The sequence below is a fragment of the Cajanus cajan genome, chromosome 2 (assembly GCF_000230855.2).
Source record: "Cajanus cajan strain Asha chromosome 2, NIPB_CcT2T_4, whole genome shotgun sequence".
Lineage (NCBI taxonomy): Eukaryota > Viridiplantae > Streptophyta > Magnoliopsida > Fabales > Fabaceae > Cajanus > Cajanus cajan.
The window spans coordinates 2,463,489-2,478,309 of record NC_138518.1 but is presented as its reverse complement, the minus strand read 5'-3'; the positions used below and the strand labels follow the sequence as shown (position 1 = coordinate 2,478,309).

Here is a 14,821-nt window from a genome sequence, read left to right as displayed (position 1 = left end):
TTGTTAAAATTTAATATAGAACATAAATTATTAGACTGAATAAATCTAAATAAATTTACTTATGAAATAAATGCATCTCTTCTCGTGTCTATATATATATATATATATATATATAATTTGAGATGGTGGATTATTTTTCATGTACGGATTAATTGATCGGTCAATTTGTAGAAAAGAGACTTTGGGATCCACGAGTATATCTTCTATTTTTGGTGATACGTCCATAACATCTTCGATCGATCTCAGCAATGTACTAAATATATATGTACATTAAAAAATTATTAAAATAATATTGATTAATTATTTTAATCTATTTTAATTACCATGGTATTGGACCATGCTTCGAAATATTAATTTGGTTTTCGAAGATTAAATAGTTTGTAGGTTGAGATCTTGATGTGCAGCATGCATGGGTTTGTTTATCATTGATTAATCATTAAACAAAATAAAATCATTGATTAATCATTAGTTATAGGGCCAACATATTTTAGTAGGCAAGCACAGCTGTAATTAATAGAATAACCGGCAATAATATGAAGTACGAACTCGCATGCAAAAGCCAAAAGTATTCATTAATTATATATGTATCAATGAATGTATATATGATGTGTTATTTCACAGGACTAGTTGAGTATTTTATAATCATTTCCATGTGTCTATTATACTTTCAGTCAAATAATTTTATCTTTATTTGAAATATTTCCTTCGTCTCAACAATTTTTATTCATAAAAAATTATTGCAATATATATATATATATATATATTTACTCAGTTTTTTTTCTATGAATTTTCTTAAAAAAATATTCGTAAATTATTTTTTTTTGTAAATTTTCTTATTATAATAAGACTCGATGCAACTATCATGTTATTGCATCATCACATATTTGTAATATATCACATTCACATAATTTACTTTACCTACATCACTCTTAAGTCATAACTTAGACTCTCCAATATTATTGTTAGAATAGTGGATTAAGCCTAACTCAACCCTACAAAACCGGCTTGTAAGGTGAGGGTTGCTTTCCACTTATATACTATTCAATTGCCTAATCTCTAGTCGATGTGGGACTTGGGTTTTTCCCAATACACCCCCTCACGTCCAGCACTATTGGGCTTGGTACGTGGATAAATGGTGGGTGGCCCTTTTTAATGATCTAGGATTGGCGGGACTTGGGTTTTTCCCAATACACCCCCTATGCCTATGAGACATGCATCAATGGTGGGTGGCCCATTTTTAAAGTGAATCTAAATGGCTCTGATATCATGTTAGAATAGTGGATTAAGCCTAACTCAACCCTACAAAACCGGCTTGTAAGGTGAGGGTTGTTTTCCACTTATATACTATTCAATTGTCTTATCTCTAGTCGATGTGTGTAACATCCCAAATTTTTCTACTAATACTACAAATTATTATTATTTATTTTTGTATTTATGAAGATTATTTCCTTATAATTATTTTGATTAATTAAATGAGTTTGATTGAATTTTTAAAGGTTTTTAATAATAATCATTTATGAAAATTATTTTGTATAATATTATTAATTATGATATTTTTGTTATAATTATTATTTGAAGAAAATCATGTTTTAAATTATATTGATATTTTATTTTGATATATATATATATATACGTTATTTATTTATTTATTTAATAATCAGTAATTTGGATTTTCATAGTTCTGGAACGGGCCGTTCCAAATCAAGCATTCGTGGGTAAAATTTTAACCCAGAACGGGACGTTCCACTTTAGGAACGGGCCGTTCCGGATGTGATTTTAAAAGAACAAAGTTTGACTCAGAACGGGCCGTTCCACATTGAAACGGGCCGTTCCACATTGAAACGGGCCGTTCCGGAAACCCCAGAACGGGCCGTTCTGGTTTTGGAACGGGCCGTTCTGGGAGAGGCTTTTGTACCTATTCCGTGTGCCCAGAACGGGCCGTTCCGGATTCGGAACGGGCTGTTCTGGCCGCGACCTGATGCCTATAAATAAAGCGTTTTGCACTCTCTAAAACTCATTTTTTCATTTTCTAATCTTCTTCCTCCTTTCTCTCTGAAGACGAAGGGGAACCTAGAGGGGGCGACCAACAAGATTCGACTCCTACTTATCGAGGTAAGGGGGGGAGTGAGAAACTTCGCTTCAGCGGGATTGACCCTCAATCCTGTGTTTGTTGTATGTCATATTTGTCTTGTATGTTTCAATTACTTAATTAATATGCGTGTATGAATAAAAACTTTGTTTAGACTATGATTGTGGAATTTGGTACTTCTATGGGTTCCTACGGGAAACCCTAAAGGAGTGCATTGATGCTTGTATGAGTAAATTTATTGTGATAATAATTATATACGTGAATTGTCTTATTTTAAATGTTTATTGCATAAATTGGAACGCTCTATGGGTTCTTGAGAGAACCCTATGAGCAGCAGGCAAAATAGGAATGTTTTCTGTTTTGCTATCTGATTGTTCTATTGTATTTCTTGTTGAATATAATGTATAAATATGTGTTTAATTTATTAAATAAACAAGTTTTGGATATGAATTAGAGTGCTCTGTGGGTTCCTGTGGGAACCCTATGAAAAACAGACATATTTCTAATAGTTTCTGTTTTAGCTTCTGGTTGTTCTGTTGTATTCATTGTTGTATGAGATGTATGAATATATGTTTACTTTTGCAAATAAATGAGTTCTGATATGAATAAAAGTGCTCTGTGAAAATTGTGAATATGATGTGATAATGCGAATGTGATGATGAAATGTAATGATGAGATGTGATGATGAAATATAATGAGGAGATGTGATGATGAGATATGTTGAGACATGATAATGTGATATGGGAATGAGACATGAAAATGTGATATGTGTTAATGCATAGAGTCTTGTTTGACATGCATCATTTGCATAAATATTTTAAGGGTACGATATGGAATACACCGCCAGAGAAGGCCCCCTAGTGTAAAAGCTTTGGGGATTAGTCCTTGGGGATAGCTCGGTTTGGAAGTCCCAGTCTCGCCCATTGTGTGCATGGGATGTATCTTGCGCGGCTTAGCTATCCCGACGAGACTCTGGTAGTATATCCTTCTAGTGATAGTGCGCAGAGGGTGTGACCCGGCATGTACTCCTAGACTACTCTTCGTGTATTGCTAGCGGCAATATGCCATGTGATGTTTTACTGGCGCCACATGCATGATAATGTGAAGTCCGTGTCCATGCATGTGCATCCTTATTATTAAATGATGATAAATTACTATTTGTATGACTTGGATGATTGAATAAACTATTGTTGTTGATTGATCTATGAGGTAACTGTATTGTTTGTGTTTGGCTATCCGGTGTGCGTTCCTACACCGTGAGGCAGAGTGAGATGTTTCTCACTCCCTTTTTTTGTGTTGTTTCTCTTGTTTGATATACAGGTGATCATCAGCGTGAGGTTGAGGATGTTGGTGATGAAGCTTAGGCTTCTATGTTGGGTTTTGCTCTGATAGGACATGTGACATCGGGACATAGATAGGATTAGTTTAAAATGTTCTTATTAAATTATTTTGGAAAATTCAGTTTTATTTCTTTGTAATTTTACTGGCATGTTATTTGGATTAAGTTTATGAATGTGAACTCTTTACCCTTACGTGGCTGGAAATTTGATTTTTATTGATGAAAATTTTTATTTGTTTATAATTATTGTATGTGTATGTTGGGGTAAAGGGTGTCACAATGTGGGACTTGGATTTTCCCCAATAATTATCACAAAATTCACACACAATTTACAATGCAATTGGCATTTTAATAACAAAATTCAATAAGTGAAGTTCATATCTCAAGCAAACTATTTTTTTAATAGAAAATACATAAGTAAACACATATAAGGTGACACTTAACGTCAATATATAATCCTACATCCGATGCAATTCACATAGAGAGCACAAAATTAATTACATGATTACTTATCATTTACTATGAATAGAGCACATAAAAAAGTATAAAATATAAGATCACAGTGTATGATCAGAATTTAGGATTGGAGGACAATATCTCTCTACCTAGCATATAACTCACACTTAAGAGCAAGATTATTCACTCCACCTTATATTGATAAATACTCACAAACAAACATAAGTATTTGAGGTAGTCACCTTTCTAATCTTCAAACAATTTTTCAGTTTCTTTATAGAACAAAGAGAAGAGCGCAAGCGTGAAAATAAGAAGCGTAAACCGTCTATGTTAAAAACTCTTATTTATAAAAAAATATTCCTTTTCTTATTTTCTTTTCAAAACATAATTAAATAACCCATAATATAAAATACATTTTTTTTTCTTCAAATACACTTAAATAATTAATTAAAACACATATAACTAAATACATGAAAAATTACACTAACCTCCCTTGAGGTCTTTTTAAATAACACACATCTTCTTTCTAGTTTTTAAGTCAACACTAACCTTCCTTATTTATTTATCTAAGTAATACATACAACCCCTTATATAAATTATAACACCATTTGTGCACTATTAACAGATAATAGATTATTAATACAAGTGTCAACAATTGAATGAGGCTTAATCTCTTATCTTACTTTAAATCTCAAATTATATTTTAAATATCATGCGTGTCGTGATTTAAAAAATATACCAATTTCAAAGAACGGACTAAGAAATTATTATTTTCAAAATTGAATAACAATAGAAAATTTCATATAAAAAAATCATTGTATGTTATTAAAAAAATAAAAGATAGACGCTTATATAATTGGTAGAATATGAATTGGTTTTTATATTTTTAATTTTTCTCTTATTTTAACTAATGATCTTATTCTAAGAAGGTGAATAATTTTTAAAATCTAGAAAAAAAAATGTGTATCATTTAATCAAATCTTAGGAGAGGTGAGTATAATTTTCTCTTAAATAAAATAACTCAATTATTTTTTAGAAATCCTCTTACTTAAAACCTTTTATTAATTTATTTAGAAAGAATGTTAGATGTGATATTAGTATCATGAATTTCTTGAAAACCTCAAATGGTCTTTAAAAGTGTTTGGTCTTCATCATATACGGACAAAGTGTTTGAAAAAAATTGTGAGGAATTAAAAATTAACTCATTAATTTTAAAAGACAAAAACATATTCAAGGCCTAAAATTTTTATTTTTGACTTTAACTTTAAAGAAACTTTTAACTCGTAAATAATGAAACTAAACATAACCAAAGCATTAGACTTACCAAGATTGAAGATTACTATAAATTACAATAATTTCCTTTAAAGATTTTAATATAACTATCTTCATAGAACGTTGAAGTTGAGAGCTCTAATTAAGTTAAAAGAGCCTTCATTAGTTAATTTATGTTTTAATGATGTAATTTTAATATCTATTTGGTTTTTCCTGGGATACATAGTTAATATGTTCTTTCTGGCCTATCAATCAATGATATGGGTAGAATTCAATTGTCACATAATAGTACTTATTTAGTACTATTGCATATAAGTCCACAAATTTCACACATTTTAATTATTATTTTTACATTTTAAATTATAAATTAATTAATACCACATTAGAATGATATCACTTTATTTTTATTTTACAATTTTTTAATAAAATTAACAAATAACAATATAAAAAGAAACAAATCTACTTATTCACAAATTTATAAAATATGTTATTAATTTATTAATAACATTAAATATCATTTTAACTTTTGTGTTTTGGTATAGTTTACTTTAATAATATATTTTGAAGGTACATAGATTAATATAAAAAAATATTTAATAAATTATATATTATATTTATTAAATTTAATAAATATAATATTTTATAGTGTTATTAAAGTAAATAATATACTATATTTAAAAAAATTAATTAATACTATACAAAGAAGAAATGTTTTACTTTTGTAAATACTATATTATATCTAATAAATTCAATAAATAATATTATACAAAGAAAAAAAAACTTGTTCATTCATATATTTTAAAAAATATTATATTAATAACATTAAATATTGTATTAGTTTTGTGTATTTGTGTATTTTAATTTAATCATATAATTTAAATTTATATAGATTAATATGAAAAGTAATATATTTAATAAATATAATATTTTCTAGTATTATCAATGTTAATTATATATGGTGCTTAATACGTAAATAAATTTTACTATATAAAGAAGATATAACTTTATTTTTATCTTTATTAATACTATATTATCATCAATAAATACAATAAGTAATAATATATAAGGTAAGAATCTGCTTATTCATATATATATATATATATATATATATATATATATATATAAATTTTATAATTTTAAAGATTATATTAATTTTGTGTATTTTAATTTAATAATTTATTTTGAATGTTTTTATATTTTTATGGAAAAAAAATATTTGATAAAAATATTATATTTATTATATTTAAAAGTATAATATTTTTTTTAGTAATACCAATGTTAATTATATATAATGTTTAATAAGTAAATAAATTTTACTATATAAGGAATATATTACTTTATTTTTAATTTTTACAAATACTATATTATAATTTATAAATCCAATAAACGACAATAAAGGAAAAATATGCTTGTTCATATATTTATAAAATATTTTATGTATATGTTGAATATTATATTAATTTTGTGTATTTGACTTCAATAACATGTTTTGAATGTATATAGATTGAAATGAAAAATAATATATCTGACAAATGTATATTACATCAATTAAATTTAATAATAATACATAATAAATTACTGATGAGATTGCATATTCACATTTTTTTCTTTTCTTGTTGATTTTTTTTATTTTATTTGGCTTTGTGCTATTTTGATTTCTCTTAAATACTTGATGTAACAGCCCATTTTTCGTGGACCAAAGGCCCAATTCGTGGCCCAGAACGGGCCGTTTCAATTTTGAAACGGGCCGTTCTGGATTAGTGAGTATGGCCAAAATTGTAGAAGCAGAACGGGCCGTTCTGGTTTGGAGAACGGGCCGTTCTGCTGGGTTTGAGAACGGGTCGTTCTGGTTTGGGAACGGGCCGTTCCAGTTGAAAAATTTACGTATGTTTGAAGGGACTAGAACGGGCCGTTCCGATTTTGGAACGGGCCATAGTGGTAGGTGGGCGAAAAATCTTATAAATAGGCCTCAAATCCTCTCATTTTTACACACCTCTCATTCTCACTCTCTCTTCTCTCCTGTTCTCTCTTTCGTTCCTCTTCTTCTCTCTGAAGACCAAGAGGAACTCAGAGGATGAGGTTCTGCTCCAATTTTAGTTCTGATCCTTGTTTAAGGAAAAGGAGGAGGAGGTTCTGCCCGAGTTCCTATTTATCCAGGTACGGGAGAAAATGAGATTATTTATATGTGGAGTTACATGAGGGAATTGGGTAGAAGAAGAACCCTTAGGATTATGAGCAATTGTATAATTATTTATGTTTGAAAAATTATTGGCATTATTTGATTCTGTATGAATTTAGGAGTATGAATATATGATTTATTTATAAAAATGATGCTCTCGGAAAGAGATTGAAATTATAGAAAAGTGTCTGTAGGCTAGGTTTTGGAAAAATTGAAATATTTCTGTTTGATGAATTAATGATACCATTGGATTCTGTATGTGTTGAGGATTAGAAATATATATTTAATTTGTAAGAATGATGATCTGAGAGGGAGAACGAAACTGTAGAAAAGTGTCTGTGAGTTAGGTTTTGAAAGAATTGGGGGTTTTATTGTTTATGTTAAAGTTATACGAAATTGATAATTCCATTGTTTATAATATTAATTTATGAATGTTATTATTGTATTGATTGATAAGAATGAATGATCTTGATGTGAATTACTTGAGGGGTGTGTAAACCCTTATTTTGTTGGGCTTATCTGTTGTGTATGTGAGGTGGAATTGTGTACGTGATGTGAATTTGAATTATGAGATGAGATATTGTATGGATGTGATTATGATTGTGATTGTGGTGCCTCACATCAGTGCCTAGGGATGGCACGGCCCCTGGGTAAGTGGTGCTACAGGGAGGGCGTGACCCTAGCATGGTGTGGGATGAGTAAGACAGTTAACACACACCACTTATGTCGATTATGGCAGCCCTGACATAGGGTTAATTGCAAGAGATTGTATGGATTGTAATTTGATTGTGGTTCCTCACACTAAGGATTAAGGATGATACGAACCCTGGTAGTTGATGTTTCAGGGACGAGCGTACTCTCGGATGATCAGGGATGATACGAACCCTGGGTAGGTGATGCTTCAGGGACGAGCGTACTCCTTAATGACTAGGGATGGCACGGCCCCTGGGTAAGTGATGTTACAGGGAGGGCGTGACCCTGGTTTGGTGTGGGAGGCAATTAACCTGTATCACTTATGTCAGATGTGGCGAGGTCTTGACATAGTGTTAATTGTAAGATTGGTGTGAATTATGAATGTGGAAATGATATTGTTAATTGTAAGATTGGTGTGAATTATGGATGTGGAAATGATATTGTTAATTGTAAGATTGGTGTGAATTATGGATGTGAAAATGATATTGTTAATTGTAAGATTGACATGAATATGGAAATGATGTTGTAAATTGTATAATTGGTGTGGATTATGATGGATTGAGATATGTATGTGAAATGAGATATGTTAAATGTGAATTGAGATGTGAAGATGATGAATGATTGATATTTATATATATATATATATATATATATATATATATATATATATATTTTATTAAATAATGAATTATGATGAGATTATATTGTGATGTGTTTGTATGTACTTTGCATATAGATATTCTCTTTTCTCACCGTATAAACTGTAGATATTTTAGGTGAAGAAGATCCGGCTACGAATGGCATCTAGAATGCCAACAGTTAAATTATGGGAATGCTCTGATAGTGTGACATCGAGGCAGAGGATTTCTAGGACAGAATATTTATATGGATTTGGTATTGTAATAAATGATTTTAAAATTGTAAACTCTTAAATTTTACCTTTCAAGTTTTATTTTTCAGTCATTTTCTTATATTGAAGAAAGAACAGTTTTGAAGTTTTATGTGAACCCTTTTACGAACCCTTTGAAAGTTTATTCTTCTTAATTAAATTATATTATATATGTGTTGGGGTAGTAAGGGTGTCACACTTGATTCCTTTGCCTTTTGATTTATTAGGAACAAAATAAGTAGATGCAAATCTAATTTTATTTCCCTTATAAATCCTAGTATCCTACTTCTTCTTCTTCTTCTTCTTTTTTTTATTTTATAATAATTCATCTAATCAAATTGTAAATTAAAATACAATTTTAGTGAAGATTGCACACCAGCATTAGTACTCATCTATTTTACAGCATTCCTCTCCCTATCTTTCATCTCTTTTATGATTTTCATTTGGGACGTGTCCTGTCCAGCAGAGAATATAAACTAAGAGTGTAAGACTCACTCTCTCTTCGTATTTGATCATAGTCCATGCATGCCCTTTGCCACTTTGATGCTATGAAATCATCACTAATCTTCAATAACCATGAGACTGATGAGAGTAACCAACATAGTTCAATCTTGGGCGGATATTGTGGTGGCTGAACTTTGGATCCCCATAATCCACAGCCTTTATCACCATGGCTTCACGTCTTCCATCATGCTCTTGAACTGCACCAAACACAATCTCATTTGTCTCACAGTTCTGCTCATAATAACTTTGAGGGGTGGTGGAAGAATAACGGGTGTGAACTTGGTGTTGCTGTTGGAGTTTCACCTGTTGGTGCTGTTGGTGTTGCAACTTAGGATGCTGTTGTTGTGGATGATGAAGTTGTTGATGATGTTCTTCATATTCACCACCCTCCCACCTGTTCAAGTAAGCCCTAGTTGGCTTGAAGTGCTGTGGTTTTTCCAACTCTTTGGTCATGATAGGGTAGTTTTCCCTTGGTGTTGGTGTTCTAGTTTCTATAGAAGGTGGTTCATCTTCATCTGGGATGACAAAACTCTCTTGCATTGGCCATGTATTAGGATGATGTCTGTTTGCATACTGATATTGATGATATTGAAGTTGTGGCTTCCTTTTGGATCCTGAGAACAAGCCCCCCAAGATTTCACCCATGCATGAGCCAGAGTTCAGGACTAGCCTTCCAAGAGAAACAAAGAAGCCCTCATCTTGTTTCTCAAATTCATCTTCATTTGGAATCAAAGGAGGCCTCACTGACTTGGTAGGAGGAGGGGGAGGAGGCCTTTGCATCTGCTGTGCTGCATATGGTGTGCCTTTCTTCCTTGAAGGACCTCTTGGATCCTGACAATGAAATATGATTATGATATTTGTCAGTTTATACTATGAGTTATTGTTAGTATAGAAGTTTAAATATTCTCAACTAATCAGAAATTATTTTTAGTATGTTTAAGTCAACAAATTTATTATACGAGTTTGTGATTGAATACTTTAAAACACTTATATTGTGAGAGCATGCATCACTTAAAGTCCGTTGAGATAAACTTCTTTGTAAGCAATTATTAAAGAAATAAATAAGAAAAAATGAATTGAGTTTCTCCAAAAGCTAATTTTTATAGAAACTTTCATTAGTTTCTCCGAAACCAAATATTTAACTTTTACATAAGTTAATTTTATCAAATAAAAAAGTTTATTTCATTTTCTCTTAATTTCTTCTTGTGCAAGTGTTCATACAGAAAATTATCCAACCAATCCTATTTTTATACCGAGTTGTACTATACATTTAATAAACATATGTTTTCTGTTCTGTGATCAAGAATACATAAACATTCAACTTTAGGATACAAGTGGTTATTTAGGAATTGGGCCAAGGAAGATATTGATACCTCAAAACCCAATGTTGTTTTGAAATTTAATTTATAGATTTTCAAACTTGTGACAATGGTTCAGGACAACATGTACTTACATCCGGAGTAGAAAACATGGCCCTCATTCTCCACTGCAGCAATGCCAACATATAGCCAAAGAATGCAGCAGCAACGAGCACCACTATTCCTATAATGTTAATGCAAAACTCTTGGAGATCAACATGCTCTAAAATAGTAAAAATAAATAAATAAATAAAGATATAGGATATTATATTAGATGTGGATCATACCTAAGTTGAAACTATTGTCATCTTCATCATAAGTAGTGCAGTCATCTTGATGGAGTTGGATCTCTCGGATTGCATGGTTTCCTCTATCCACAACCAAAAGAGAGCAACTACTACCAACATAAACTACATCAAAATCATTTGAAAACTTAGCATCCTCACTTGGACCGTCAACATGGCCTCCAACAAGGCCCCTTTTTCCACCTGCAATGGTGGTAACCCCTGTACAAAAGGCATATCATTTAGTTAAGTAGTTTGATAAATGAAGAGTTCTAGCAATACACTAAAATATTCCTTCTAACAAACTCTTTACTTATGATTAAAATTTATTAAAAGACTCATTAAACAAGAAGTGTGTTACACAAAATTTTACGATTTTTAATAAATTTTAATCAATAGTAGAAAGTGTTAAAAGGAGTGTAGTGTTAACATTTCTCTGTGGTAAATTAATCACATTTCTTCTGCTCTCAGAAAATGCAGAAAGATGGAATCTATTGGGAGAGGAAAATAAGGTGGTTAATGATATCATAATTATGCAGAGGAGAAAACAAGATGGTCTTGGTATTTTTAGAATTTCAGCATATTGGTTCATTCTTTCATCCTAAACAGGTTCAGAGTCCAAGGAATTCCATTATATACCTTCATCACTGATCTTTCTGATGGCCATATTCAATGTGTCTGCTATGTAAATATTCCCTCTGTCATCCACTGTAAGCCCTTTAGGGTGGTTCAATCTAGCTTCTCTGGGCCTCCCATCTATGTGTCCAATGTACCCTTCAGATGATCCAGCAAGCAATTTGGGTCTGCTATCTGTGTTTCATTTCATGCAGTCATCACAGCAAAATCAAACAAAACAGGAAATCATTCTGGAGGGCACTCAAAAGAGAGAAAATCTCAAATCCATAGGATTTTGTTTATAAATTATCTATCATATCATATATCATCAATAAAGATAGTACGGAATTTCTCTTGGATTTCAATAAACTAGGCTTGAATTTTTTACATGCAAGAGTTTGACTTATTTTGAAAGAAGCTTAAGTTACTTCTTAAATGTCAATGAGGACATAGTTTGCAATGTTTTATGTAGTCATATTCACTGTCACGCAATCCAAAGATTCAGTACTCAGTCAGACACTTGCATGTTCATTGTTCTCCTTTGCACTAGGAAACCTCCGAGAAAGTCTAAGTAATCATGTCAACAAGCTGAAACAAATGTAACTCAGAAGCCAATGTGTGTGTGTATGCCTGTGTTTGTCTCTGTATATTTTTTTTTTTAACTAACAGATGGTGTAGTTGTTTTCAAGAAGCTTGGTTACAGAATTAAATTAAAATTGATGTGACATTTAGGATTATAGTGGGGTAAAGAACCAACAAAAAGGGTAAAGGATTATAGTGGGGTAAAGAAGCCAAATAGGTGTTCTATGTTTTAGGATTTGTATCTTTTTTATTCTCCATGTTTTCCTTATTTATTTGAAAGTAAGTCCGCAAATTATCATGCAGGCATATTATACTTTTTTTTGGGGGGGTGACTAAAGGTATGCTGTACCTTAAAAAGTGGAGGCTTGAGCGTAACAAAAGTTCATTAAGAATCTTTACAACAGCTCAGTAGAATCAAAAGATGGCCCGTGAATGAAGCAAAGCCTATGTACAAGGTAAAACTCAAACAGAAAACATTCTTAAAGGAAAATGCTTGAATTTTGAATCTAGTATTTTGGCATAATGAAGAAAAGGAAAGCCACAATGCCAAAGAACTAGAAACTTCTATACAAATCAATATGCCAACCAAGAACAACTAAAGAAGAATGTGATTTTAAAAAAAGAGTTTATTTGTGTTATGTCATTGTAATTTACATTATAAGAGTTTATGATAAATATGACTTTTAAGATACCACAGTAAAAGTTAATAAACTTATTATATATGTAAATTGTGATCGGATGATATTCTAAAATCTTTTTACACTATCAATACATATACCATTTACTTTAAAAGATATAATCAAGCTTAAGCAGATAGAAAATAAAAAATGATTGGAAAGAGGAAACTCGTTAAAGGTGATCAACTAGATTAGTTATTGTAAAATCAGTAGATATTTTGCAACTATAACATGGTTAAAAAGAAAAAAAATTTCAGCAAAGGAAGCTTACATCGAGACATTGAACCAGAGATCTTGTAGATGTTACTATTCTCAGAATCCAGCACCAGAAATTCACCATTCGGTGATATTTTCACCGAGTGTGGCTCAATTCCAAGCTTACTTCCATCGAATATTGTCTCCACAGTGTAGCCACTCTCAAATTTAACCATGGAGCGAGTGTGTTGCACTGAGAAATTTTTCCCCATTATGAAAGACCATGTTAGCACTTTGAAAAGGCAATTCAATTCCACCAACATGAGAAACAGAAAAACGATAGCTCAATGAAAGATCTCTACCTCTACCGGGTTTGGCTGTGGACTTCACACTTAGTGACCATAGCCATTTAAGAAGAGCAGAAACCACATTGGAAACAACCCCAGTAACAACCTCTGCATGTCACATGAAATTCAACTCATGAAGAAGAAAATTTAACTCATAAAGAACATGGTTTAGACTTTAGAGCATGTTGCACTCACTTGCAGGTGGTGTGGCTGAAGTTGGAGAGAAGAGACAAAGCACTAGTACAAAAGCAAAAAGCAGCACACAACAATTCCTTCTCATTGTTCCTTTCCCTCAGTTAAGAGCACCCAAATGTGAAATACTCATACATGACTCATAATGAATGTCTAATATAAGCTATGCATTTTCTATTGTTCTTCACATGAAATGAAATCAGTTCCCACCCTTTTCAGATAAAGTAAGGATTACGGAAGATAGAGGCACAAACAAGACTTGTAGTGATGACAGAGACTTAGCAGAGAGGCAGAGGAGACAGAATTTAGAACTGATAGTGAAATGGAATCATATGGATTTGTGTTTTTTGATTGTCGTGTCCTTATAACTCTATCCGACAAGGGGGTTCCACAAAGCTTGTGTTTATACAAGTTTCTCATTTCAACTTTGGTTCCACTACCAAGGGTATGCAAGTGACACATCACATACCATTTTTTTTTTCATTAAGTACTTGTATAAATTTGTAGATTCATGTGAGATAATTTCTGTACCATATATGATGTGTCAAGATAATTCTACATTGTCATTATTCACAAATTATCATTTATGATAAATTATTAATAGACAAGTCAAAAGTCATATTAGCATTGATATATGATTGAATGATGGTTGCACTATCATTAAATTCTTATAAAAAAAAAAAGGTTAAATTTTTTGAATAAGAATTGTCAAGGTTCTAAAAAGTAATTTGTGTAATTTCAGTTACAATTTCAAAGTTTTTAAAGTGTTTAAAATCGTAATTCTAATCACATTAGTTATATTTATCTACAATTTCTTATAATATCAAGAATTATGATAATACTATCAAATTTTGAATACTTAAAGATTATATTATCATATTTTATTAATGATTTGACTCTATTAACTCAAATAATAATGAAACATCTTATATTAATAATGGTGGTGTAATTTATGAAGATATGATAATGATAATAACTAACTAAAAACAAATCCTCAAGATTCAATATGGCCAAGAATAGGCTTAAATAGATTTGATCAAACATGTTTCACACTTGAATGTCCATGTATGTTCCCTTAGGATGATTCCAAATCAAGCATTTGACATACAAAATTATAATTTGTCTTAAATCAATGCATAAACCACCGCAA

General features: G+C 31.0%; 1 protein-coding gene across 2 annotated transcripts; it reads right to left on the bottom strand.

Annotated features, from left to right (window-relative positions):
- Positions 1 to 9,156: 9,156 nt before the first annotated feature.
- Positions 9,157 to 14,050, bottom strand: LOC109812571 (uncharacterized). 2 transcript variants are annotated; one of them, XM_029274234.2, is made up of 8 exons: positions 13,675 to 14,050; positions 13,495 to 13,587; positions 13,209 to 13,385; positions 11,703 to 11,873; positions 11,067 to 11,285; positions 10,875 to 10,963; positions 9,725 to 10,252; positions 9,157 to 9,618 (listed from the first exon to the last, which is right to left on the bottom strand). In XM_029274234.2, exons 1-8 carry the CDS (start codon positions 13,757 to 13,759, stop codon positions 9,583 to 9,585), a joined length of 1,398 nt encoding a protein of 465 aa, XP_029130067.1. In that variant the 5' UTR covers positions 13,760 to 14,050; the 3' UTR covers positions 9,157 to 9,582. The 2 variants fall into 2 exon arrangements, with proteins under 2 accessions (XP_029130067.1, XP_020232149.1); XM_020376560.3 differs by having other exon boundaries at positions 9,157 to 10,252; positions 13,675 to 14,046.
- Between the last annotated feature and the right edge of the window lie 771 nt (positions 14,051 to 14,821).

Coding starts and splice junctions, on each gene's coding strand:
- LOC109812571 (XM_020376560.3), bottom strand. CDS start 13,759: ATGAGAAGGAATTGTTGTGTGCTGCTTTTTGCTTTTGTACTAGTGCTT. Junction 10,964..11,066: donor TGACAATAGTTTCAACTTAG/GTATGATCCACA, acceptor TTAACATTATAG/GAATAGTGGTGCTCGTTGCT. Junction 10,253..10,874: donor CCATGTTTTCTACTCCGGAT/GTAAGTACATGT, acceptor TTTCATTGTCAG/GATCCAAGAGGTCCTTCAAG.